The sequence below is a fragment of the Sarcophilus harrisii genome, chromosome 5, assembly GCF_902635505.1.
Source record: "Sarcophilus harrisii chromosome 5, mSarHar1.11, whole genome shotgun sequence".
In the NCBI taxonomy this organism is placed as follows: domain Eukaryota; kingdom Metazoa; phylum Chordata; class Mammalia; order Dasyuromorphia; family Dasyuridae; genus Sarcophilus; species Sarcophilus harrisii.
The window spans coordinates 61,574,203-61,601,518 of NC_045430.1; the positions used below are offsets into that span (position 1 = coordinate 61,574,203).

Here is a 27,316-nt window from a genome sequence, read left to right on the forward strand (position 1 = left end):
ACTAAACACCCAAATTGTTACTGAATAGCAATGGTCCCCAAATGTTTTCTAACAGGGTTTTTGTTGTTTTTTTGTTGGTAATCAGCTTAATCTTGCCACTGTTGTTTTTGTTGTTAAGGATCCTCTCCCTCCCTCCCAAAAATAACTCCAATTTCTTTTCCTTGGTGTATTTATCAAAGTTTTCTTCTTCATCCTTCATTAGCCCAACCTAACTTTTCTACGAGTGGTAATTTCAAATCTATTAATTACTTCAGTGAGTGGTAAAGGAAAAAATCTCTCATCATTGCTTTAATAAAACAGTTCCTTCTAGTTGGAAAGAATGTGTTTTCTCAAAACTTTCTAAACTTAATTCTTGGATTTTATTTCAGGGTCCTGGAATGGCAAGGAAATTTTCAGCACCTGGACAGCTCTGCATCTCCATGACCTCTAATCTGGGTGGTTCTGCCCCCATTTCTGCAGCATCAGCTACCTCTTTAGGTCACTTCACCAAGGCTATGTGCCCCCCACAGCAGTACAGCTTTCCATCTGCCCCTTTCAGCACTCAGTGGAGTGGGACAAGTGGCCCAGCACCGCCACCCCTCAGCCAGTTCCAGCCTGTAGGGACTTCGTCCTTGCAGAGTTTCAACATCAGCAATTTGCAAAAATCCATCAGCAATCCTCCAGGTTCAAACCTGAGGACAACTTAGCCAGACCTGTAGATAGGACTGGGTAGACTGTGGGGGAGGGGATATAGCCTATATACTAACTACTATGCTGCATATAACTGGTTGTTTCTTGCCAGAAGAATGTTTCTAACCACCATACTTAACCCTCAGGATGGAGAATCTCCTTTCTATCCCATTTCTTGGAGGGACAGGGAAAAAGCAAGTTTTCTTATGAAGGGTCAGCTGCTTAATAAGCTTCCCTGCTTCTCTGTATCTAACAGCCAAGGCAATGAAAAAGAAAAGTCCCCAGAACAGCTACAGGAGATCTTATTATCAAAGCAAGCCCACCTGTGCTCTGAGGGTCAAAGTCCTAGCATGAGGCTTAATAGCACACTCAATGCCCTACATCCCTGCCTTACAGTTTCCTGCCCTCCTCTCCTTCCACCCCAAGAGTCCAGACCACAGGATAAACATTTGTTGGGATCTTTCTTTCCCACCTTGCCCTTTCAAACTCGCCTTCCTTGGAGCCCAGGCACTGGGGAGCTCAAGCAGAATGGAGTTGCAGCTCTTGCTTTAAAATAGGTCATACTGCTTTTAAGTAAACAATATTAATAGCTTTGACTGCAGCATTAGCCATTTAAATTTTTTTTTTTAAAGTTCCCTGAGGACATGTAACTTTGCCATCAGTTTTGATGTGGAAACACTGTGATATATAAATGTTGTTGGACAACAGTAGTTGAGTGGAATATAGAGGGTTAAAAAAAAGTTCAAAAAAAGCTAGCTATATCCGTATACTTATTGGAGACACTTTAACTTTTTCCTTTGTATTTCCATTGTATTAGATAAATAAATGTGAATGTAAAATTGTAAAATTACTGTACTTGAATACTTGTCTGTTCTCCCAGTATTGCTTGCTGGACATTTTAGTGCCTTGGACTTCTATTGCTTCTGCAGTTAGCATCATCTTCCCAGCAGACCCCAGCTAGAGGATAGGTTGAAAGAACCCTTTAGGTCCATGTGACTCAGGATTCGGTATACTACGGGGCAAGCCAGTTCAAAGGGTACTATTAAATTCTCCAGGAAACTTTGCCCAAAGCAGGTCTTGAAAGAGGGTGGGAGGGGTTATGTTGAGAAAGTTGGTTGGAGGCAGGAGTTACGGGGGGAAAAGTGATTTTAACTATATTGAGCAGTTATGTTGAGGTCTTAGGGAGTGGTATATATGAAAGAATAGAAAGAAAAAGATCGAAGAGGAAGCTTGTTTATAAGTAGCGACATCTGCTAGGCAAGCTCATTACTACCAGGAGCCTTACAGAATAAGATCAGAGAAGGCATCAGGTGGAGAAAGTATTGTCTAGAAAAGGAACTTGAGGGTTGGCATGGTTTTTAAGCTACTGAGTAGTCCTGAAGGGGCAGAGTAACATGAGGAAGGTTGCTAGAGAGATATCTGCTGGGATTTTCCTTTCCTGTGCATCAGGGGCCTCTCAACCTGGAACAATAACCATTGCTGCCATTGAAGGCCCTGAAACCACTGGTATCTAAGCCACTTCTACTTATATGAAAGTCAAGACTGATGATTTTCCCATTCCTTCTTTCTCTGAGATGCCCAAGTGCTATCAAAAACAATTTATTGTGCCACCTTTTATACATTTCTACATCTACTTGCAATTTCCTCTCATGTTTTCATTCAGAAATAAGAATTCTCTGAATAATACTGCAACCAACCAGTATTACTCAGTGCTGCATCTAGCTATGCTGGGGTTGAGTCACATGTCCTAATCTTGGGCAACTCCAGAACATTCAAGGCTCCAAGCTAAAAAAACAAAAATAAAACAAAAGACTTGCCTAATTATTTGATATTTCTGCTGTATAAAGAAATATGGAAAGTATTTGGACTTCTATTTCTGTGGGTGCTTCTCTGTTCCCATAATAAAGGGGAAAGATTTTCCAATCCCTGATCACATTTTTACAGCAGAGTACACCTTGTAAAACAAAAAACTTGATCACATACATGGTGGCAAGGGTGGCTATCCTGCATGTTCTATGAATGGTCTATTTTCTGAGTTAAATGGTATAAGGCTATATATAAAGCTGCAAACAGCTCAGCTGAGTGATTTAGGGAAATGGGGAGGGATGATGAACCTTGAGAATCATAAAAACATTTTTGCTCTTTTTTTCAATTTTGAGAAAAAGGCCTTGCCTAAAATGGAGAGGATTGGTGGGGAGGTTGTAGAGCGAGGATGAAATAAGTAAGATCCCAATCACTGAGAAATGAGCCATCTAATAGGACAGAAATAGGAGAGAGGTAACAACATTCTGCCAGAAGAACTGGGCAGCCAAATGCAGCACATAGTTAAATATTTTGGTTTAAAAGTTTGAGGGGCTTTTCACTTACAAAAAACATTTACCAAGTTAAACATTTACCAAGAACTGGTTTTTATTTACTATTGATTTCCCACCTGTGGATGAAATAACTGAAACCTAGAGGAATAAACTAATGCTACTGAACTGTTTAAATTATTTTGTGTTAATAGTACACTTTGAGTATCTTTTTCCACATTTAAAAAACTGTTTCTTAATTACAAATGTTTTCTTTACATTATTTAACAATGTACACTGTAAAAAAAAATAATAAAATGAATTCAAACCTTGGGGGTTTCTGAGCAGCCGTTAATTGTACATTTTGCACTAACTGGCCGTCGCGCTTCTTGTAAGATTGCGCTTTGCGCTGCAGTTTGTTACCTTTGTAGACTTATTTAATGAAACCATTCAAATAAACCGAACTTGCTTTTGTTGAGCTGTGGGGTTCGTTTGCAGCCTTTTTTCCAGTTTGCCAGAGTTCTGGTGGCTTGAGTTCTAAGAGCCCAGGCTAATATAATTTTTACTTGCAGCATATTGAGCCCTTGGTTAAGACTACATTAGAGAGAAAGGATTTCCTTTTTTTCCTTTCAGGCACAAGAGTGACAAAAGAAAGCTTATCCATGGAGAACAACGTCTAGAGTAACAGGACAGATATTCCAAGATGCTTGATTATGGGAGGATTACAGCCCAAACTGGATAGTTTCCTTCTCCAGGGGAATAGCTCAAAGCAATGCCCTTATAAATATCTGTGTATAGAAAGGGTCTTGCTCTTATTAATTGCGCATACCTACAATCAATATTGTAGAGGGATAAAAATCATTAAAAGTTAAGATATAATATTGCATGATTAAGTGTTTTTCAAAGTTCTTGGAGGGCCACGCTATCTCCCATAGCACAGATTATGTGCTAGGTAGGCACTGGGGATGTTAAAAGTCCCAAGCTGGGGACCAGGAGGGTAGGAGGGCAATGTAGGAAGAATGCCAAGGTGTACATGAAAGTGGCTTTGTATAGGAAAAACCATAATCCTTATCAGCATTTACATAGCACATTGAGTTTTTCAAAAGCATATTACCTGACTTGATCCTTAAAATGAACTTTTGAGGTAGGTGCTTATTTATAATGAGTGCCTCACAGACAGCAGTCCCTTAATAAATGCCAATTATGGTGGTTCTCATTTCAGATATAAGTGTTAAGAGTGATTTGAAGTGGAAGAGAGGGAGACAGAAGTCAAGAAGTAGGGATTCCTACTGAGTGTCGGGTTTTAAAAGTAGATTATTACAGTAACTCCAAGTAAACTCCACCCTGTGACTTATCCCATGCTCTTTAGGAAGCAGCTATGCTTCCTAAAGCTATGTCTCGACAAACCCAAAGATTTCTGCTGGCGCCTCAGATACTGGAAAGTTGTCAGTCTAACAATCATGTACTGATTTTGCTTTAAAGTGTTAAAAGGAAAATAAATGCAGGCTTTGGGTGCTATAAAAGGTGATTATCTCAAGTGAAGAAAAGAGAACGGCCCAAGGGGAGCAGAAGTTTGCAGCAAAGCTCTTTGCTCTCAAGATAAGTTTTGTCAAACTGGCTTGGTTTCCCACTCTTAGCTGAGAAAATGTGCTTACTAATGGAAGCGGCCAATTAGCAATTCGTTAAAAAAAAAAATCTATTTTATTAACAATGTTGTAGTTCTTAAGAAAGGCAAACTGCAAAAGGAGGGGTTCATACCTTTATACCCAAGGACCACTGCTGGCCTTAACCAAGCCGATTCCATTTACGAGACTTACAGGGTTCTGATTGAGTGGCACTCCTTCCACAGAAAATGGGTTCTAAAAATGTCGACTTTCTAAGTTTTGTCGGCAGTATAGTTAGTTAGAAGACAGGCACTGAAACCTGATTGATTAAAAGGGAGTATCAAAACTCACAAGATGGTACCTCAAAACCACCATTTTGGGAAAATGCTTTGACTAAAGTCTGATTAAATCCAAGGGAGCAAGACTTGTGTCCCTGAAGGAAAATTGTAGGGAATTGAACTGGTTCTAATTCCAGTTTCAGCACCATGAAGGAGATTTAAAGTGCTTTTCTGCATGGCCTCCTTCAGGTATTTTCCTAGTTTCTTATATGGCCCAGTGTTTTAAGGGTTCCAAGTCCCAATCAATGGGAATCCAATCTTCTTTTCTTCAGGCTCTGGCTTTTCCTATAAGGGCTACAATTTCCTGTGGAAGATTAAAAGAAATATCAAATGTTGTGGTCTGAAAAGATGTTAAATACAGACATAATCAATCGTCTACTAGTTGACTCTCCCTCAGCACTATTCTTGGCTCCAAGAACACAATGATTAGGAATTAAATGAACAGATACATTAGCTTCCCACCCAACCACTAGAGTTATATGAAATGATGAAATCATTTCACAGGATGAAAACTGTGACTATATATGCAATTCTTTTAGAGACTTCCAAAGTTTAGATAAGAATTTCAGGGAATACAGTACATAGGGAAATAAGATAGCAATCAATTAGGCAAAGGAAGTATCTATTTAATAATCACACAAAGCACTTAATTATATAAGTGCTAGGCATACAAAGCCAAAAATTGTTTAATCTTTCTCTCAAGAAGCCAACATTCTACCAGAAGGTTGGTATGGATCTATATGGATATCTATATGGATATAAACATAGTTATTAGTTGGCAAATACACATCAGAGGCACAAAGACAAAAGTCAAACACTCTCTGCCCCAGGAATGACCAAACTCTACCAAGGAAAAGAAAATACAGAGATGTGTAAACAAAACCAGCAGAGCCAGCTCTTGGGTACCTGAGAAAGCGGGCCTCGGGTAGCGTGGCTCCGGAGGCTTCTTGCCCCAACCTGGCATGTGATTCTTTAAGTCAGGCATGGCAGGGGGATGTGGGGAATTGGGACCTGAGCCCTGCTCAGGTTTGACAGCATCGGTGTCTGCCGCTTCCAAGGGGAGATCCCACATCTCGGGGTCATCTAGAGACACACAAAGATCCCAACAAAATATTCCACTTAAAGGTGATGGGTTTCACAGACCCAGCACATAAAAGCTAAATTCTCAGTTGTTGGTTCTTTTGATGGGTTAATTTGCTACTCCCAGAAGAATTACTGCTCTTAAGCCACACTGACTGCCTGACAGACAATACAGAGAGAAAGTGTGTACTATAAATATGTACTGATCATGCAAATTAAGTGTCTGCTTTCCTTAGGATAAATGTCAGAGGAGAGAAAGCAGTTTCCCTATCTGAGTGTCTCTAATAACTTTTAGGAAACAGTACAGTATGAGTACTACTTCTCTCTTTTAATTTTTTTTTTAATTCGACATTTTTTTTTCCTCTAGTCTCACCCCCCACCTACTGAATAGACATGCAATGATGTCCATTAAATCATGTAAAGTTTTGAAAATCATAGCTCAAATTGTCCATGTTGCCCCCCCCACCGAAAAAAAAAGTGAAAAAAAATTTGCCTTCATTTCATTAATTCTTTCTCTCAAGGTAAATAGCATTTTTTAAGGAGTCTTAAAATTGTCTTGGATTACCGTATTGATCCGAGTAATCAAGTTCTTGACCCTTCTTGATCATCTTTACCACTGCCATTACTGTATCTTACTCTGTTCATTTCAATTTGTATCAGGTTCTTCTGAAACTATCCTTATTTTTTACAGCACAATAATATTCCATCCATCACAATCATTTACCACAAGTTGTCCAACCACTCCTCTGCTGAAGGGCAGTCCCTCAATTTCCAATTATTTGTCACAAATCAGTGTTTTGGATATTTTTTGTACATATGGGTCCTCTTCCTTTTTCAAATCTCTTTGGAATAAAGACCTAGTAGTAGTACTGCTAAGCAACAGGTATATAGTTTTACAATCCTTTGGGAATAGTTTCAAATCAATCCTTTCTAAAATGATTGAATCAGTTCACAACTCCACCAAGAATGCATTAGTGTCCCTTATTTTTCAACCTCCCTTCCAGCATTCATCACTTTCTTTTTCCGTGTTAATCTCTCAGGGGTGAAGTGGTACCTCCAAGCTGTTTTAATTTACATTTCTCTTAAGAGTGACTAAAAGAATTTTTTCATAATTTTGAAGAGCTTCAATTTCTCCTGAAAACTGCCTATCTATATCCTATGCTATTTATCAATTGGAAAATGGCTCCTACTTTTTAAAAATTTGGCTTAGTTCCTTATTTGAGAAATGAGACCTTTATCAGAGAAACATGCTGTAAACTCCCCCCCTCCCCAATTTCCTGCTTTCCTTCTAATTTTAATTATATTAGCTTTGTGAAAAACTTTTTAAATTTTTCATTTTATATAATCAAGATTATCCATTTTTACCTCCTGGGGTCTTATCTTTGTTTAGTCATAAAATCTCCCCTTAGAAAGGGACCTGTGTGTGCAAGAATGTTTGTGGCAGTCCTCTTTGTAGTGGCTAGAAACTGGAAACTGAGTGGATGCCCATCAGTTGGAGAATGGCTGAATAAATTGTGGTATATGAATATTATGGAATATTATTGTTCTGTAAGAAATGACCAACAGGATGATTTCAGAAAGGCCTGGAGAGACTTACACGAACTGATGCTGAGTGAAATGAGCAGGACCAGGAGATCATTATATACTTCAACAACAATACTATATGATGACCAGTTCTGACGGACCTGGCCATCTTCAGCAATGAGATGAACCAAATCATTTCCAATGGAGCAGTAATGAACTGAACCAGCTACGCCCAGAGAAAGAACTCTGGGAGAAGACTAAAAACCATTACATTGAATTCCCAATCCCTATATTTATGCCCACCTGCATTTTGGATTTCCTTCACAAGCTAATTGTACAATATTTCAGAGTCTGATTCTTTTTGTACAGCAAAATAACGGTTTGGTCATGTATAAAAAATCTTCCCTTAGCCATAGATCTGGCAAGTAATTTTTTCCATGTTCCCTCATTTTCTTAATTTAACCTTTGTTTAGCCCATTTTGATCTTATCTTGGTAAATGCTGTGAGATACTTATCTGTGCCTAGTTTCTGCCAAACTGCTTTTTCCTCTTGTATCTAAAGCAATTTCTATTTTTATTTCTTTTCTTTCTTTAGTTTTGGCTAGAGTTGTGATTTCACTGGTATAGAGAATTCTCCAGAAGGCAATAATGGTCATGTTACATATATGGTTATGTCAAAGTTATAACTTGATCTCCAGTCTTCCAGATTATAATAACTAATCTCTCATATCTATCAATATCTATATACCTCTCTGTATACATATGTATCTACAGATATCGATAGTTATATATACGTACATGCACACACATATCAATTAATCCTTCCATTAAATGGTGAATATGTGAATCCCTGCTTTTGGAAATTGGGATTTCTATACATCCCCAATCTGGGACTTCCTCTTTTTCCCTCTTCCAAGATATTTCCCAAAGTCACTAAAAACAAAAGGATTTTTGAAGTCTTACAGAAGAACAGTCCTTACCAAAAGTCCAAGTAAAATTATTTGGAAAATAAGTCCCTAATAAACATCTATTAATTACTTATTCATTCTTTAATTATTCCTTCATTCCACTTGCTGAATCCATCCACATTCTGAATATTTCTTCACAACAAGATTTTGTTACTGACCTTCAAGGAATTCATCCTCAGTGAGTAGTCCTGGGATAGTAGCCACAGGAGTACTGTGCTTCAAGGGAAGTACTCCAAGTCCTTTGGTTTAAACAAAAGAGAAAAGCACCAAGTCAGAACTGGAAAGAATCTCTGTGATTTAATAATCTACCTTTTATCTAGTAACCAGACTTAAAAACAGGTTCACAAAAGTAAATTATCAATTGAGCTAATTTGTGATCATGCCAGGTCAGAAGCCCAATTCTTCTGACTGTCAGTCCATTCTTTTTGCTCTAACCTCTTCAAGTAATTCAGTCTTGTTTTTCACAAGTTATTTCTTCCTTTACCAATAAAATGAGAAAGACAGAATTTCAGAACAGAAAGAGACTTTGGAAGAAAAGTTTTTTCAGCTTCCTAATGCCCCTGAAATAAAATTTAAGAAAGAGGAAAACCCAAATATGGAATTCTTCTATAAATCTTGAGTACAAAGAATTCATTAAAAAACTGAGTTAAGGATCAGGTGGTATGGGACAAGTTGAATCATCTCTTCTTCAAATTACAAAAGCAAATTGCATATTAAATTCTACCTCCATATGGCTTTCACGTGTCTCCTTGTCTACATGAACACTGTCATCAATCAACCCTAGTAGTTCAAATCTTCATCACTCCATCTTCTCAGTTGGACTAAATATATATATATATATATATATATATATATATAAATTACTTATAATTAGTCTCCCTGCTTTCCAACTCTTCCTTCTCCAATTCATCTTCCACAGAGCTACAAAAATATTTTTTGTAAAGCACAGATCTATGTCACTCTTTCCTATGGTCTCAGCTTGCATTTAAAATCCTCCCTGACCTAGTTCCAAATGACTTTCCATTTTTTTTTCCTATATTATTATTCCACTTCATACACTCTTTATTCCAACCAAAATGAACTATTGGTTATTCCACAAAGCCTTTGTTCCATCTTTCCCATCTATATTTGCTTATGTCATTCCCAGTGCAAGAATGTACAACTTCAGAAATTCACCCTTTCAGAATCTTTAGTTATCTTCAAGGCTTAGCTTAGCTGTGATTTCGCACCCCAATCCTTCAACTGTTAACAGTGCCTTCTTCCTCTTCCTCCAATAATCATCACTTGCTAAATACACAGAATGAATGCATCTCAAATATCAAATTGTATCCCCATGATGTAGAACAAAACTGAGGGTTTTGAGTCTTAAATTCTTGACACTGTTTAATGAATGTCGGTTGGAGAAAACTGAGTTAATTGCATTATCAGATTTAATCTTGGAGTAACAATGTAATCTGCAGAAAGTCAATATTCCATTCCCCATACCCTACATTGTTATTGAGATTCTTTTCACACTGAAAGACCATTTCAGTGAATAAAGGTGTCTCTAAATTCCAGAAAAAAATTTGAGCGGTGTGTAAAAGAAAAGAAGTTTTGACTTTTGAAAAGGACAAAGGATTTCAATTTCTTCAGATGAAATTCTTTTCAAACACAGGTTGCATTAGTTACTGAGGTCTCGAAAATTCTGTGCTTCCTTCCCAGAATCCTTTTCCCTATCTATGTACTTTGTGGTTTAATTAGACCTAGTTTTGAGGTGCTCAATTACTGTAAGACCTAATAATCAAAATATTTTATATGACAACACCTTCCTTTCCCGACATTTCTTTGTAGCTTCCTATCATTCTATCTGCCTTAATTCACCCTTATTCTTCACCCTCATTGTGACTTCTCACTCCCTTATACTTCATACTTTTTTAGACTATTACCCCTAATTTGACTTTTCTTCCTAACCAACCTGAAATTTTAGTTAATCAAATCAACTCTATACTACCATCATTTCTCAAATCCTTCATCCTGCTTGTCCAATCAATGCTCATCCTTTGCCAAATCCTAACCTTGGGATTCCCACCATCTGTCTTCCCTGCACCAGTTCTGCTACTCCTGAATGGATCTGAACCATGCTGATGAGGTACACCAAAAACACATGTTGCAGATTCAACTGTATTCTTCTATATAGAAAAACAATCCTTTTAATAATAATTAGAATAGCACTTTAAAATCTGCAAAGTGCTTTATATTTGTTATCTTCTTTGGCCCTCACAACCACCCTTGATATTAGTACTATTACTAATCCCACTTTACAAATAATAAATAACCTCAGAGACATTAAGTAGCTTATATATCATCTAATAACTAATAAATGTCTGAAGATTTGGATTCAGATCCTCTTGATTCATAAGTCTACAACCCAACACCTTGCACCAGCTAGACACCTTTTATTCATTAATTCTCTAGCTCCCTTCCCTCAGAACTGACTTTTCTCAAGCCTCCCACAACTTTCTTCCCTATTTCAACTGAAGACCTTGCTTCTTATCTTATGTAAGCTATTCAACATAAAATCTGTCTTCTTTCCTTTTCTAGATATCATTCACAGCTCTGTTCTTATCCCCCTAATGATGAAGCAGTCCTCCTTGCCAAAGCCAACACTGTTTTTTAATATCTATCTCTCTCTCTCTCTCTCTCTCTATTTCCGCAAATCATCATCAGACATTCCTCCTCTCTCATCTTTAACCTCTTTCTACTTACTGGTTCCTTCTCTACTACCTTCAAATATGGCCATGCTTAAAAATTCTTTAAGAGACCTCATCAAGATATGTATACATATATTGTATTTAATATATCCTTTAACATATTTAACATGTGTTGGACTACCTGCCATCTAGGGGAAGGGGTGGGGGAAAGGAGGGGAAAAGTTGGAACAGAAGGTTTTGCAAGGGTCAATGCTGAGAAATTACCCATGCATATATCGTGTAAATAAAAAGTTATAATAATAATAAAGAAGTTAAAAAAAAAAAAAAAGAGAGAGACCCCTCAAGTTATCAGTCAGCAAAGTGATTTTCCAAAGCCTCCAGGATCAAATACAAAATTCTCTATCAATCAAAATCCCCCAGTACCTTTCCAGTCTTCTTATACCTTAGTCTCTGCCTTACTTCTTCAATCTAATGGTGCTAGTTTCCTGGCTGTCCTACCAACAAGACACTCCATCTCTCAACTCTGGCTGCCCTCCTTTGGATGTTCTTTCCCTTCTCTGCTCAGAATACTGTACTGACCTCCCTGGCTTTCTTTTAAGTCCTAATTACAATCTCACCTTCTACAAGAAACCTTTCCAACCCTATGATTCCAGTTTCTTCCCTCTGTTAATTATTTCCTATTTATCCAATAGATAGCTTATTTGTTTATATTTATTTACATGCTGTCTTTCCTATTCAATTGCGAACCCCTTAAAGGAAGGGATTATCTTTTTACCTTTTTTGTAACCCTAGCACTTAGCACAATTCCTGACACAAAGGAGACACTAAATGTTCATTGATTGCTTCTCTATCTTCCTTTCCCTTTCTCAGCCAAACTACCAGAAGAAGCTACTTACATTCCTTGCTTCTCTTCCTTCTTCTTAACTCTTTGCAAACTAGCTTCCAACGTCATCACTGAAATAAAATTGTCCTTTCAGGATTACCAGTACTCTCTTAATTGCCAAATCTGATATTTTCTCAGTCTCCAATTTGGCCTCAGCTGCATCCTCCTAGATGCCCTCTCCTCTCCGGACTTGCTCCTGAGCCTCTTCATCTTTGGATGTTTCTCAAGGCTCTGTTCTTCACACACAGGGCTTTGTTCATGACTTTGCAGAACGTCTTCCCCATGTCTGGAATATACCCTGTCTTTTCACGTCTGCCTCTTAGTATCTCTCCCTTCCTTCAAGACACAACTCAAGTACAACTTCTACATGAAATCTTTCCCTCTGTTAGTATTTACTTTACTATCTTGTTTTTATTTGTGTTTATTCTTACAGTTAACCTGCATATACATATATGTGCCTTTTGTTTCCTCACAAAAATGTATAAATATTCCTTTTGAGAGGTGTTTGCCTCTTAGTCTTTGGACCCTTTAGTATGGGGCCTGAAACACAGCAGGCACTTCAGAAATGGTCCCTGGAAGAGACCTGGCCTCCCAACCTCCCTGCGCACCTCCACTCTTTGTCCTTTGGGGCTCTGCTGCTGGCTTTTCTGATCTACCGTGACTCTGAAATTCCCCTGAAGAAAGAGCTGTTGTTTGCTGCTGCTGCTGCTGCTGCTGTTGTTGCTTCTCCATCTGCTCCCGGAACTCCTGCTGCAACTGCTTTTGCCGAAGCTTCCGCTGGTATGTGGCATCCCCCTCCAAGGACAAGATGGTTCTGCTTTAGAAAGAGGAAGAGACAGAAAAGAAGCTACAAGTCAGTCTCTCTATTATATACAAGTTAAAGAGTTCTGGTGATAGGAGCTGGAAGCTCCCAAGTATGAGTAACAGGAAGTGAAAGAGACAGAAGAAGAAAGATGAGGCCATGGAGGGTCCCCTACCATGAGCCACTCCCTGGCTCGCCCTCTGCCACGATGACAGGAGCCTCTGAGCAACCTGGACCACAAGGGGACATCACCTCCTTCGCCTGGAGAGGTGCAGGAACCATGGTCTTTAGGCAGCTATATCTTGTCTGCTCCACAGAGGGTTCAAAGTCCTGTCTTTTGATATTTGCTAAGTCCAGTTCAGATGAGAGCTATTGAAAAAAGCAAAAGCAGGATAATTTAAATTTTATTATCCTCTGTACTATAGTCCCTCTAATTCCTGAGAAAGTTAAAACAACGTAAGAGTTTCATCATATATTTTGTTAAGGTCCCGACATGTTTTCTTTTAAAATATGGGATCCCTTTCCCCTCCTATTGCCAACAATCAACAAAGTATGTACTAACAAAACACACTGCCTGAACTCCCTGTCACCCTACTCACTGACTTCTCTGCTCCTCCTCACATACATTCCATCACAACTGGGCCATCACCAGCGATCAGCAATCCATTTATTTTTCCCCAATGGCTCTAAGGCTGCAGATGCTAGTTGTCTCAGATTTTTTCTTCTGATCAAGCCCCATGCCATGCTCACACTCCCTTGGCTCTCAAAAGATGATTTTTGCCTCCACACAAGAGCTCTCTCATCTTCTTGACTCTATATCACGTAAACCCTTTTTTCATCTTCACCCATCCTCATCTCCTTTTCTCAAGTCTCTCAAGAAGTCTTCATCCTTGCCAACGATAATCTGGTTTTTTGTGCATTTGGTCCCAAATGCTCCCATGTCTTTTGACAACTTGTTCCAATAATCATCCACTTTCCCTCTTTCTTACTTTCAATCACTCGTTACCTATTGACTTACCCTACCTATCTTATCTATCCTTTAAAAAAACAAAAAACAAACCAAAAAAAACCTTTCACTTGACTATCATCTTCTCAAGTTAAACCCTTTTACTGCCAAATTCCTATTAGAAATAATAGTCTATTCTCTTTCTTTATTTCTTTACTACTCAATCAATTCTTCAGCCCTTGCATCTGTTTTCTGATGCCCCACTAAGCTAAAGCTGTTTCCTAAAAAGTGGCCAATAATCAGTCTCTCTCTCAACTACTTTCTCAATCCTCATGTTCCCTGCCTTTCTGTAGCTCTGGACAGGGACAAGATCCTCTTCCTCCTGGATGTCATCTCCTCTCTTGGCTTACACAATATCATTCTCTCTAAAATCTTCCTGTCTGACCACTTTTTCAGTCCCCCTTGTTAGATAATTATCTATCTAAAATCCAATATCCATTCCTAATAAAAACACTTGAGGGTATAGGAATAAATGGACTTTTTCTTAAAATAGTCAGGTGCATATATTTAAAACCATCAGTAAGCATCATATGCAATGAGGAAAAACAGTAAGATCTGGAGTGAAGCAAGGTTGCCCACTATCACCATTATTATTCAATATTGTATTAGAAACACTAGCGTCGGCAATAAGAGTCGAGAAAGAGATTAAAGGAATCAGAATAGGCAATGAGGAAACCAAACTATCACTCTTTGCAGATGATATGATGGTATACTTAGAGAACCCCAGAGATTCTACGAAAAAGCTATTAGAAATAATTCATAACTTTAGCAAAGTTGCAGGTTATAAAATAAATCCCCATAAATCCTCAGCATTTTTATACATCACCAACAAAATCCAACAGCAAGAGATACAAAGAGAAATTCCATCCAAAATAACTGTCGACAGCATAAAATATTTGGGAATCTATCTACCAAAGGAAAGTCAGGAATCATATGAGCAAAATTACAAAAAAGTTTCCATACAAATAAAGTCAGACTTAAACAATTGGAAAAATATTAAGCGCTCCTGGATAGGCCGAGCGAATATAATAAAGATGACAATACTCCCTAAACTAATCTATTTAGTGCTATACCAATCACATTTCCAAGAAAATATTTTAATGATCTAGAAAAAATAACAACAAAATTCATATGGAATAATAAAAGGTCGAGAATCTCAAAAGAACTAATGAAAAAAAAAAATCAAATGAAGGTGGCCTAGCTGTACCTGATCTAAAACTATATTATAAAGCAGCAGTCACCAAAACCATTTGGTATTGGCTAAGAAATAGATTAGTTGATCGTGGAACAGGTTAGGTTCACAAGACAGAATAGTCAACTATAGCAATCTAGTGTTTGGCAAACCCAAAGATCCTAACTTATGGGATAAGAATTCATTATTTGACAAAAACTGCTGGGATAACTGGAAATTAGTATGGCAGAAATTAGGGATGGACCCACACTTAACACCGTATACCAAGATAAGATCAAAATGGGTCCGTGATTTAAATATAAAGAACGAGATTATAAACAAGTTCCAATGGAAGAACATAGGATAGTTTATCTCTCAGACTTGTGGAGGAGGAAGAAATTTGTGACCAAAGACAAACTAGAGGCCATTATTGATCACAAAATAGAAAATTTTGATTACATCAAATTAAAAAGCTTCTGTACAAACAAAACTAATGTAAACAAGATTAGAAGGGAAGCAACAAACTGGGAAAACATCTTCACAGTTAAAAGTTCTGATAAAGGCCTCATTTCCAAGATATATAGAGAACTGACTCTAATTTATAAGAAACCAAGCCATTCTCCAATTGATAAATGGTCAAAGGATATGAACAGACAATTTTCAGATGATGAAATTGAAACTATTACCACTCATATGAAAGAGTGTTCCAAATCGTTATTAATCAGAGAAATGCAAATTAAGACAACTCTGAGATACCACTACACACCTGTCAGATTGTCTAAGATGACAGGAAAAATAATGATGAATGTTGGAGGGGAAGCGGGAAAACTGGGACACTGATGCATTGTTGGTGGAGTTGTGAAGGAATCCAACCATTCTGGAGAGCAATCTAGAACTATGCCCCAAAAGTTATCAAACTGTGCATACCCTTTGATCCAGCAGTGTTTCTACTGGGCTTATACCCCAAGGAGATACTAAAGAAGGGAAAGGGACTTGTATGTGCCAAAATGTTTGTGGCAGCCCTGTTTGTAGTGGCTAGAAACTGAAAAATGAATGGATGCCCATCAATTGGAGAATGGTTGGGTAAATTGTGGTATATGAATGTTATGGAATGTTATTGTTCTGTAAGAAATGACTAGCAGGATGAATACAGAGAAGCTTGGAGAGACTTACATGAACTGATGCTAAGTGAAATGAGCAGAACCAGGAGATCATTATATACGTCAACAACGATACTGTATGAAGATGTATTCTGATGGAAGTGGATTTCTTTGACAAAGACCTAATTCAGCTTCAATTGATCAATGATGGACAGAAGCAGCTACACCCAAAGGAAAAAAAACAACAACACTGGGAAATGAATGTAAACTGTTTGCATTCTTGTTTTTCTTCCCGGGTTATTTTTACCTTCTGAATCCAATTCTCCCTGTGCAACAAGAAAACTGGTTCTGCACACATACATTGTATCTAGGATATACTACAACATATTCAACATATATAGGACTGCTTGCCATCTAGGGGAAGGGGGTGGAGGGTGGGAGAGAAAAATCGGAACAGAAGTGAGTGCAAGGGATAATGTTGTAAAAAAATTACCCTGGCATGGGCTCTGTCAATAAAAAGTTATAAAAAAAAAAAAAAAAAAAAGAAACAAACAAACAAACAAACCAAAAAAAAAAAAAAAAAGATAATTATCTATCATCTGATCATTAAGCGTGGCTGACATCAGGTATTCCTCTTTTGTCCCACTATGCTCTCTTCCTACATATACTCATTTGTTCTCATAGGTTCAATTATCATCTCAATCTAAATCTATGTATTCAAACTTAATCTTTCTCCTGATTCCAATCCAATATCACCAGCAACCAAATAGATTTTTGCATGGTCTCTCAATATATGCCAAACTCATTATCTTTCCTCCTAAAATGACACAGACACCTCTGAATCTCCCTATCTTTGTTAATATTCAGGGTGACAGTTACAGCTGCAAGTTACCCAAGTTTACAACCTGAGCCATACTTGACTCCTTCTCTCTTACCCCCATCATAGGCAATCTTTTGCCAGTTTTTGTCAATTCAATCTACACAACATTTCTCCACTCTCTCCTCTTCTTATTACTCACTTATCATACTAATTCTGATCCTCATCACATCTCTCTTTCACCTTTCTAATTCATCCTCCATAGAACTTCTAAGATAATCTTAAGGTTTAGGTTTCATCATTTCACACTCTTGATCAAAAAGTATTAGTGGGATTTTCTATTGTTGCTTGGATAAAAATACAAATCCTAAACCTGGCACTTACAGGCCCTGTACAGTTTGGATCCAGCTTATCTTTCCAGCCTTTATTTCACAACACTCCTTTTCTCTGATGTTAAATTCTAGCCAGACTGCAATCCTCTAGAGATTCCTAGAGGTATTCCTTTAATTTAATATTTTACTCCAAGTATAGATTGGACTAAATAGCTGCTAAAATCTTTCCCAGATTATGTGACTTCTATTTGTATTCATATTCTTACATACTTCAAATGTATTTGCTCCTCATATCTACTTTTCATAGTCTTCCCTCAAGATTCAACTCAGGTGCCACCTCCTCAAACTACCCTTGCATTTACTGAATACACTTAAAGGCAAAGACTACCTCATTTTTAGCCTTTTTTTCAACAGCACCTAGAATAACAAATGTTTAATAAACAGTTGTTAAATGTTAAATAAATAGTTGATAAAAAAAAGTAACAGAACAAATATGGGTCAAATAATTACAGGCCTTTACCATTATGGCTAATTCAAAGCAATCAACAGGTAGTTTTTCTTCAATTTTGTACTGTAATCTGAAGAATACATTCTGCAATGGAATGTGATTAATTTCCTAGGGCTATCCCTGTCCAGCTCATTCTTGGATATAAAACATTCTGTAAAAGAATTATTACATGACAGAGAAACCATCTTCTCTTCTCCACTGCAGCAGTGTTTCCAGTTAGTATGTCATAAAATCCAACCTGGTCATCTCAAAAATGACTCCTCTCTAGTTCAAATTATAACTAGGGGTACTGACACCCATGGATCCTGCCCTCTGCTCTCTTCCTTCTTCCCGCTAGTCAATATCTGTCCCTTTACATATCATTCAAAAAGGAAAGGGAACTTGTCTGAGTTAAAAATAATTTTTTTATTATTAAAAATCATATTTGGTTCTGCTGAAGCATTCCTTTTAGTTTTCTTTTATTCCAACGTGACCATGATTAAGAACGTTCTTTGTAAAGAGCTGTCTTATTAGTTTTTTCGACAACTAACTTTGGAACCTTCTCAACAATATAAAGACTGGTTTGGATTTGAATTTGTCACAATAGGCCCAATTATATCCATTTTCCCTTTTCCCGTTCACAGTGTAATTTCTCACATACCTGTCGTGGAAGCTTATTTAAAGATTTCAAATAATCCTTATCCAAGATACAATTCCCTAGAGCATTCCCAAAACATCTGGAAATAAAGAAAAAAAACATGTGAGCCTTTGGAATAGAAGTACTACTTCTGAATGGTAATAAAAATAATGTTTGTCTCACAATCACTCTAATGAGAAGATAATACAAACATTCATAACTCCATTTAGAGAAATTATCCTGAATTTCAGCAGATCTAACCTAGACCCCAGGAAGTCTATTGTCAGAGACCCATTATATAGTTTATAACATGGGGCCAAGGACCCAAAGAAACTCTCTCATTTCATTAAAGGTCAACCTTTGAAGGCAGGTTTTAAAACTAAGCAATCTTTAATCCAAGCCCAACTAGCTTACCTGAGTGCTCGCTTCAGGCCATCTGTCACTGCCTCCTTTCTTGCCTTCTCCAAAGACAAGGCCTTTGACTTTAGGCCTTCACTAACACCATACCCCACATCTTCATGATATGAACCATCCTGGGTTAAAGGAGTCAAAACATAAGAGACTGCATCCTACTCTCTGGGTCACAAAGCTGTCATAAACACTGGCCTGCACACAAACCCAAAATTTCACGATTAGCCTGTTGTCATGCAATCAGGTCAAATTTGGGGACTCTGGAAGACTTTTTTTCTCTTTAATCATGTGCACTAATCCAGAGATCTTTCCACTGATTCTAATCCTACCCACAAAAATCATGCAGATGGCACTTCCTTAACTTTTATTTTTAAATGGATAACATTTTAAGGTTTATAAAACATTTTACTTATGTTATTTGGTCTTTTTAACAATCTTGTGAAGTAAATAGTTTTTATAATCACCATTTTATGAAAAAACATATCTGAGACAGTGAGGTTACTTAATTCACCCTGGTCACAAAACTCCCCTCACCTTTAGCTGGACCCTCACAAATGCACAGACCCCCACGTAGAATTTGCCATTATTGAGGTCAACAAAATCTGAGAATAAGAAACAGACAGAGTTACATTGAATACCAGACTTTAGGCCCCACTTTGCATCCATTCTTAGCCCCTCCTCCAGAACAGGAAAAAGCATGACTGGAGACCACTCCCAAGAGCATACTCACCTACATTTTGCTGTGTGATAGAATGAGCCCAGCCATTGTAGCCAAACATTTCATTGGCCAGACTGATGACCCTATGACCTTCAATGTAACACACCTGAGGGCAGAAAAAATGTCCTGCTTCAAAGTTGCCGTAGTCAGGGAAAATCATCCCCTGGTACACAACCTTCTTAGAATGAATCTCCAAAGCCTCTCTAGCTTGATAGCCTTCAAGAACAATAACAGGGATACTCCCCCTGTATACCTGTGTAATCTATTGAAATATCTAAACCATCTGTGATTCTACTGATCTGGCTGTTCCCTCCCAAACAGATGGAAATCCTTCTATTATTTAGTATACAATCATCAGAAGGTACAACAGCTACTTTCCATTTTAGTTAGGATGGCCTCTGATGACAAGCAAATGCAATTGTCAGGCCCATACTGAAATTTTTTCCCAATTGACAGAATATCTCTCTCTTCATTCTGCTTTAAGAACAGTGGTTACATACTAGCTGTAATAAGGCAGTAGGCTAGGACTTTCATGTAAGACAATAATATAGGATACGTATGTGCATGTGTGAATGTGAGTGAGTGAGTGTGTGTGTGTGTGTGTTTTAAATTTTAAAAGTACAATAAACAGACGTCTCAATTGATCTTCACAATAACTTTGCTGGGGGGGAGGGGAAGGGTGATAGAAGTAAGAAACTAAAAGGTCACATATCCTTCAACTGCTAGTAAGGCATATTTTCCAAAAGAAGAATTAACCCAGCTAGAATAGATTAAATATCAGAAGTTAAAGCAGGCAATAATGGTAAGGGAAGATGAAACAGGAAGAAATTAAGAGATGATCAGTCAAGTCTCAGGAGTCACAAGCTCTCTGAGAGACTAGAAAATATGGTCACAAGAGAAGGGGTCAATGTGGGTATGTCTGAACACAGAAGACACTAGAAAAGCAAGAAGACCTTCTGAGAGCCACATGTTCTTGCCACAGAGATGATAGCTCTTAAGAAATGATTTTTTTTTACCTTCTGGCCACCCCCAGCTTGTCGGCTACTGATGTATTCAGGGCCGAGTCTTTGTCTTAGAGCATTCTGGATGGCCTGGTATTCATCTGCTGTGTACTGGTACTGAAAATGTAAAGCATATAGATTAAATGAACTTTTTAAAGTATTCTCATCACTACTCATCATACCCCGTACATTGCTTTTAAGCAAAAAAGAAAAGAACTAAAACATCAAACTTCAGAGATGAAAAAAACACACTGAGAAAGAAAGGAGAGAAATCTAGAGTTCTTCTTCCATGTAATTTTTTCTTCTTTTTCTCTCTAATCATACCTCCCACCCAGAAATCTCATTCAAAATATTCATTTATCCTAAATTCCTTGAACACCATATATAAGCCCCTGTTAAGCAGTGTGAAAGAAGTAAAATTAAATAAGGCTTCTGAAAATCTAACGGGTATTACTACAACCACCACTACTAGCAGCGCCAGTAGCAGTTAACATTTATATAACACGTACCATATACCAGGCACTTTGCTAAAGGCTTTTTATAAATATCATCTCATTTGAAGCACACTACAATCCTGGGAGGTAGATGCGATTATCATCAGCTCCATTTTACAGAAAAGGAAACTGAGGCAAACATACTAAGGAACTTGTGGGGGTCAAACAGCTAGTAAACATCTCAAGCTGGATTTGAACACAAGTCGTCTTTACTACCTACCTCATTACCTACTATTTCATAAATTATGTAAATACCATGAGGGAGATACCAAAAACCAAACAACCAAACAAACAAAAAAGCATTATTCAGAGAAAGAAGAGATGAATTCAGAGAAAGAAGAGACTGAGCAAGGCTTAATAAAGGCAGTGCTAATATTTGACCTCAGCATTGAAAGACAAAAAGAACCTGGGAAAGGTGAGTATAAGGGATGACATGAACAGTGACAGATATAGAGAAAAGATGGGCAAGTTTGAAGAACAAAATAATCCAGCATGGCTAGAAATACAGAATAAAAAGAGTATTAGATGTGAGTCAGATCATTAACATATATACAGTATGGATTTCCTTCTACACACAGAAGTCACTGAAGGTGCTGAAGCAAAGAAGTAAAAGAATCAAAAGTATAGTTAAAAAGCAAGAGAGAGAGAGAGTGTTGAAAAGCTTCTTTTTCTTATTTCTTATATCTCTTTCCTGATGACTTTCAATCCATGCTATTCAAACAGAATAACTGTCCTATTCTATTTAGCCATTCTAATTCTATTCTATTTAGCTATTCTAATAGCCATCACTATGGCAATGAGAAAAATAGAAGATAAAGGCAAAGAAAAAATGACTTTGTAGCTTCCCTCTCTAACTATGTATGATTCCATCTTTAAATTAAGTTCATCTCCTACATAAATTAAGCAGGTACATCCTGCTTTTTTAACTGTTTATCATCAAACCCTTGTAGACTTTCATTATGCATTCTAATTACCAGCCTCCTCTTCTCACAGTCACAAAATTGTAAGATGTTGCAAACTCATACCTAAAAATTATATATTCTTTTCTTCTCTTTCCTTGTATAGATTATTATTGCATTGTACTTAGTTAAGTGTGAGGTGAAGTATAACTGCATTTACTTTTTATAGACAAACCTTCAGAAACAAAAATGGATATAGATAAACACACAGAGAGACATATATACTGGCTCACTTACTGACAGCTAACTGAGCTCTTCTGCCTTCAGCTGTAATAGCAGTAAAATTTTACTGAATTACTAAAGTTTTGACAAATTTTTATTATAAAATGTGGGATTCTTCCCCAACATGAGTGAAGAAAATTATATACCCAAGTAACTATTAGTCTTGGTCACTCTAAAAGTTCTATTCCCAACCAGCCTCAAAGATCTCAGAGAGATCTCCAAGTAGAAGAAACTTGAACACTTACCTGCCCAAAACATAACACAGAATTTCCATTAGGGGTGCCAGGAAGGTTCTCATGGCTTTTAAGACTTGCTCCTTGATTCTCAGGCATCCTGATTCTAGTTTCTCACTGGGAAGCAATGATAATAGAAAGATCTCAACAAAAACTAATAGAAATTATAAAATTCGGAAATAGAAAATTATAAAACTAAGCAAAATATCTTCCTATCCTATAGTTCAATTCTTTTGCATCATCTATCCATTTATCTATCAGTTCTCTACCAAACCACAGTTTACAACTACCTCTAAAAGTATTTCAGAAATCAGACTCTGCCAATCAAAGAGTCAAGGGTATTCTGTATTTTGCTTCTACCTTTCACTTTAAAAATTAAATAGCTAAAGGAAAGAAGAAGTCAATGTAGAAGATAAGAGCTGCATCAGACTCAGATATAATGAGCACATTTTAAGTGTTCTTATATCCTCCAAATCATAAACTAGCTCTTTAAATAAGTTTGTTACTGAGCTGCCCAAATAACATATTTCTCACCATAATGCTTCAGGCCATATACAACTGTAGCCCACTCTCCTTTTCTTGACCTAAAACTATGATTGCCTTTCTTGGTAGAGAGGACTACTGACTGCTGGCACGTGATACTGAATATAATAGTGTAAAGTATCACTGCTCTATCCACTGGCTTTATTTAACTTTTTTATCTTAGTTAAAGTAGGAATCCAGCTGAATAGAGTATTATTAAGAATCAATCAATTAGATCTTGAATAAAGATTGCATGAATAGGAAAGAACCCAATTCACACATACACATTCTCTCATATTCTCTCTCTCTCTCTCTCTCTCACACACACACACACACACACACACACACACACACACAAGATTTATAATGATTAAGAAATAAAGAGAGAGTTAAACTACAAGTCTAGGTGGCCAAAGGAAGATACCCAGCAGCCTGCAGGGACTACAGGAACTCAAAGTAGCCAAGAGGAAATTTGGCATTTCAAGTAAATTGCCTGAGTATTGAAACCAAGAGGACAGAGGGCAGTCAAGAACTTGACAGAACACAAAGGAGAAACACAGAGTTATCCATTAAAAAAGCTGTAAGGAGATCAGGCACCCTCTGGGCTCTGGGCTCCATGTTTGGGACTTGAAGACTAGAACCTGAAAAGTAATGAAGTTTTTACCTAGACTAGGTCAGTAATGAGTTCATATTCTCTACAAGTTGATTTGAATTCTACCTAGTGTCTTGAAAAATTAAGGCCTCAATAAAGATCTAATAAATTCTTATTTATTAGGTGGCAATATTTGATTTAAATCAAATAAGAGCTTAAGAAAAAGCAGTATGCATCTTCTCAAATATAATCCAGCCTGGGACCCTCCTGTTCAAGTCTGGCCCCAATTTCATTGTCCACCTGCAATACCCATCCAAGATTAGTCCTAATGGACTAAATGACTGTACTGCCATCCAACTGCATGTGATAATCTGAGAAACATATGGCTTTTAATTACTTAATTTTTCCTATACAGATTATCAGGAAAATCGCATTGTTGTGGCTCTGGATCTCAATGAAAGAGACTCCATGGCTCCAAGGAATCAGCATCATATTATTCATAAACAAAAATCCCAGGAGAACCTACTATTTTAAAAATCTCATTTCATTCCGACTCTGTATAGGGCATTTTTCAAAGTCAAGACTTTCAGCAAACGTATTTCCCTACTTCTTGCCTCAAATGACATTGGTAATCAGTGGTTCACTAAATAACTGGTTGCAAGTACTAAGAAAATTTGAATGGTCTGAATATATGAATGGTAGACAACTTGTTATATGGTGTTTTGGGTTTTTTTTTAACTACCAAGTCACATACTTCTTTTGTAATCAAATATTCAGCCAAATATGTTGTTAAGAAGATGTGATTTGATATAGAAAGTCATTTGTGAAAGTAAGCCAGTTCCCTTCTCATATTTTCAAGGATGATAATCATGATACATATGCAAACAATTCGCAATAAGGATTTTATAGAACTTAGAAACTAGGCATTTGAATAGGAAGTTACTGATGTCACTTCAATTTTTTGATAATACATTCTTTGGCAATCTTCACCTCCTTTGAGATTAAGTTACAACTGTTCCATTCTTTCTATTTTATCTCCAGCATTTAGTCTTGGATATAATAAGAGCTTTAAAATGCTTATTGGTTAATTAATAGATATCATGAAAATAAAACACTGAATTCAGATTGAGAAATACTTTTTGGACAGTCAATAGAGAAACCCGTTTTATTCAGCTCTTCGTATTTATTACAAAGGTCCTTCCTCCCTTCCTCTCTCCCTATGTAAATTGACCTCCAGATCAGTTTCAATTTCACCCCAGCTTCAAATGCACATCATTAACTTGCCCATTGAACATGGAACTAAATGTCCCAGAGATATCTCAAATTGAATTAAGCACTGCCCTTTTCTCCCTGATAACCCACCTTTCTTCCAAACTTTCTTATTTCTATTAAAAGTAGCACCTACCAACCAACCTGAATCTCTTTCATCCCACACACAAATTGTCAAATCTTGTCATTTCATTTCCTTCTCTCTATTTAAACAGTCACTACTTTTTTTCAAATTCTCAACACCTTTTGCCTAGATTTTGAAACAACTTCCTGACATCTCTCTAAATAAACAAATAACAAAAACTAAAATCAAAGTGTGGACCAATTAAGAAAATGACAGAACAATGGTTTTTAAAAATGTAATAAATAGTACCATACAGTAAAAAATGATGAATCTGAATGAAATAGGTGGGAAAACAGACGAACCCTTGCAAAATGAAATAAGCAGAACCAAAACAATATGTACAATTACTACCATAATATAGACAAAAAGAACATTAAAGAGAAGACAAACTCAAAGTAACTGTAATAATAGCATTGATTCCAGAGAACAGACCATGAAAAAAACTTCCCTACTCCTCAGACAGAGGTGGAAGACTTACAGGGGCAGTGACATACTATTACAGTCATCTTATTATGTCGTTTTTACTTGACTATTTTTCTTTATTGCAAAAGAGGGTTCAGTTCTGGGGGGGTAGTAGATCCAGGAATGACATAAAAACAAGAGACATAAATATAATTTACTTTTTAAGAGTTAATATATTTTTTTTTTAAATCTGTAAATGTCAGATTCATGTAGTATATAACCTTTTGTGATTGAATATTGATGACTACTAAATTAATGAATTGGGTTCCTACGAAATTTAAAAAAAAAAACTAACTTTAAAAAGAAGTCTACGCAATTGGAATTCAAACCTTGTAATAATCAGCTATCTTAACTGTCACGTCTCTCCTAAAGGCGCTATCGAATGAAAATTTCACTCTTCTTCACCACTTCACCCGCAAAACCAGGACCAGGAGGGCTCAGCTTTTAGTCCAACCTCCTTTTTATCGAGGAGGAAAATGGGGTTCTAAGTGGGAAAGTGACCAGCGGTTACACACGGCTATTTAGTTCCAAAGCCAATAATAGCATGCATTTACACAGTCCTTTAGGGTCTGGAAAAGCCCCTTACTTATATTTAGTTGGTTGGATCCTCACAATGACTCTAGCGGGGAAGCGGTGTCATTATTTCCATTTCACAGAGGAAGAAACCGCAGCAAGTGACTTGCCAGACTCTCGGGGCTTGCCCTAGAAACCCTCGAGGCTCTTGTCTTGGGTACTGAATCCAAGGGTACTGAAGCTGCACCAATGATCACATTGGTTCCAAAATTGCTGCTCTCCAATACCGTGCTATAAAGTGCTAACGCGATTGTAGCAGCCTTAATACTGAGTTAACGACAGCCATGTCACGCCTGATGTGCGTAGGGAAAAGGGCCTAAACGCCGAACCCAGCGGCTCCTTACAGACTTTTGAGAACTCAATTCGCTTTTGGCAAGGCTACCCCACAAACATTTTTTGTGATAGCCTGTGCTCCGGAACCAATTCCTGCTGTTGCTTTTTTTTTTTTTTTTTTTTTTTAAGCCAAAGTTGGTTCTAATGTTAACTGTAGCTTAAGGAGCATAGCTCAGACCTGGAGGGGCCTCGGAGGGCATTTTACAGAAGAACACACCGAGGGGCGGCAGGGGCGCCGCGCCTCGCGCAGGAAGCCTCCGCCAGCCTCCTTGGGCAGACCCGACGCCGCAGGGTGGCGCGCCGCCATCAGCCCCTCCGGGGGGCTGAGCGCTTGCCCCGACCCGCGGCGATCACCGTAGTTAAGTGCGGGGCTGGCCCGGGACCGAGCGGCTCGGACTCCCAGGCCCGGGCTGTGGGGGCGGGTGAGCCCAGACCGCGGCGCGCCCGTCGGGGAATGGGGACGGCCAGGGGACGCCCCGCTCCCCAGCCCAGACAGCCCAGCACTAGGATCGACTCCACTGCCTTCCGTTCGCATTCGCACTCAGCACCGTAGCCTTTACCTGACTCACTTACCCGCCTCCAAGCAAAGCCGAGCCCCACAACCAATAGCAACCTCTCGGGAGCCCAGGGCATGTAGGGAGAATAGTTTCAAGCTAATCGGAAGCGAGGAAGTCGGACCGAGAGGGGCGAGCGGGCGGAAGCTGCAGTGCAAGCTGGGAGGAGAGGCCGGCGCCGGGTCGTGTCCGGAAGTAGGTCCGCACTGAGGGGAAGGAAGGGAGAAAGCCGCAAAGGCCAGTGGGAGGAGCCACTGGCGGGGGGCGGGGAGCGGCGAGAGAAGGAGAAGAAGGAAGAGAACCTCTCCGTATGGCGGTGTCGCTCCGTTTTCTAGGCTGTGTCTGCTGCTGCCCCCTGCAGGATTGGGCGGACTAGGGGCCCCCCGGAAACCCGCTCTCCCGGCCTCTCGGCGTTCTGCGTCTGGGTTCCGTCGGGAGACTCCCACCTGGC

General features: G+C 38.2%; 2 protein-coding genes across 13 annotated transcripts in view; one reads left to right on the plus strand and one right to left on the minus strand.

Annotated features, from left to right (window-relative positions):
* The window catches only part of WNK1 (WNK lysine deficient protein kinase 1), a 145,980-nt gene extending 142,542 nt beyond the window's left edge, over positions 1–3,438 (plus strand). For all 10 annotated transcript variants that reach the window (XM_031939543.1, XM_031939534.1, XM_031939533.1 and 7 more), the window contains one exon: positions 369–3,438. In XM_031939543.1, coding sequence (XP_031795403.1) covers positions 369–686 — 318 coding nt within the window. In that variant the 3' untranslated portion in view covers positions 687–3,438. The remainder of the gene's footprint in view (positions 1–368) is intronic.
* RAD52 (RAD52 homolog, DNA repair protein) lies at positions 2,840–27,009 on the minus strand. Of its 3 annotated transcripts, none has more exons than XM_003771331.4 (12): positions 26,885–27,009; positions 22,449–22,553; positions 20,544–20,645; positions 19,540–19,633; positions 19,344–19,411; positions 18,813–18,931; positions 18,423–18,498; positions 13,024–13,217; positions 12,655–12,863; positions 8,632–8,712; positions 5,809–5,985; positions 2,840–5,206 (listed from the first exon to the last, which is right to left on the minus strand). In XM_003771331.4, exons 2-12 carry the CDS (start codon positions 22,533–22,535, stop codon positions 5,145–5,147), a joined length of 1,269 nt encoding a protein of 422 aa, XP_003771379.1. In that variant the 5' UTR covers positions 22,536–22,553; positions 26,885–27,009; the 3' UTR covers positions 2,840–5,144. The 3 variants fall into 3 exon arrangements, with proteins under 3 accessions (XP_003771379.1, XP_023360401.1, XP_031795404.1); XM_023504633.2 differs by lacking the exon at positions 26,885–27,009 and adding an exon at positions 25,992–26,619; XM_031939544.1 differs by lacking the exon at positions 26,885–27,009 and adding an exon at positions 25,735–25,985.
* Between the last annotated feature and the right edge of the window lie 307 nt (positions 27,010–27,316).

Bases quoted from the DNA above. Each gene is read 5' to 3' on its own strand.
- RAD52 (XM_003771331.4), bottom strand. From the start codon at position 22,535: ATGCCTGAGAATCAAGGAGCAAGTCTTAAAAGCCATGAGAACCTTCCT. The intron at 19,412-19,539 runs GTGAGTATGCTC...TCTTATTCTCAG, and splicing joins TATCACACAGCAAAATGTAG to ATTTTGTTGACCTCAATAAT. The intron at 8,713-12,654 runs GTGCGCAGGGAG...TTTAAACCAAAG, and splicing joins CCAAAGGACAAAGAGTGGAG to GACTTGGAGTACTTCCCTTG.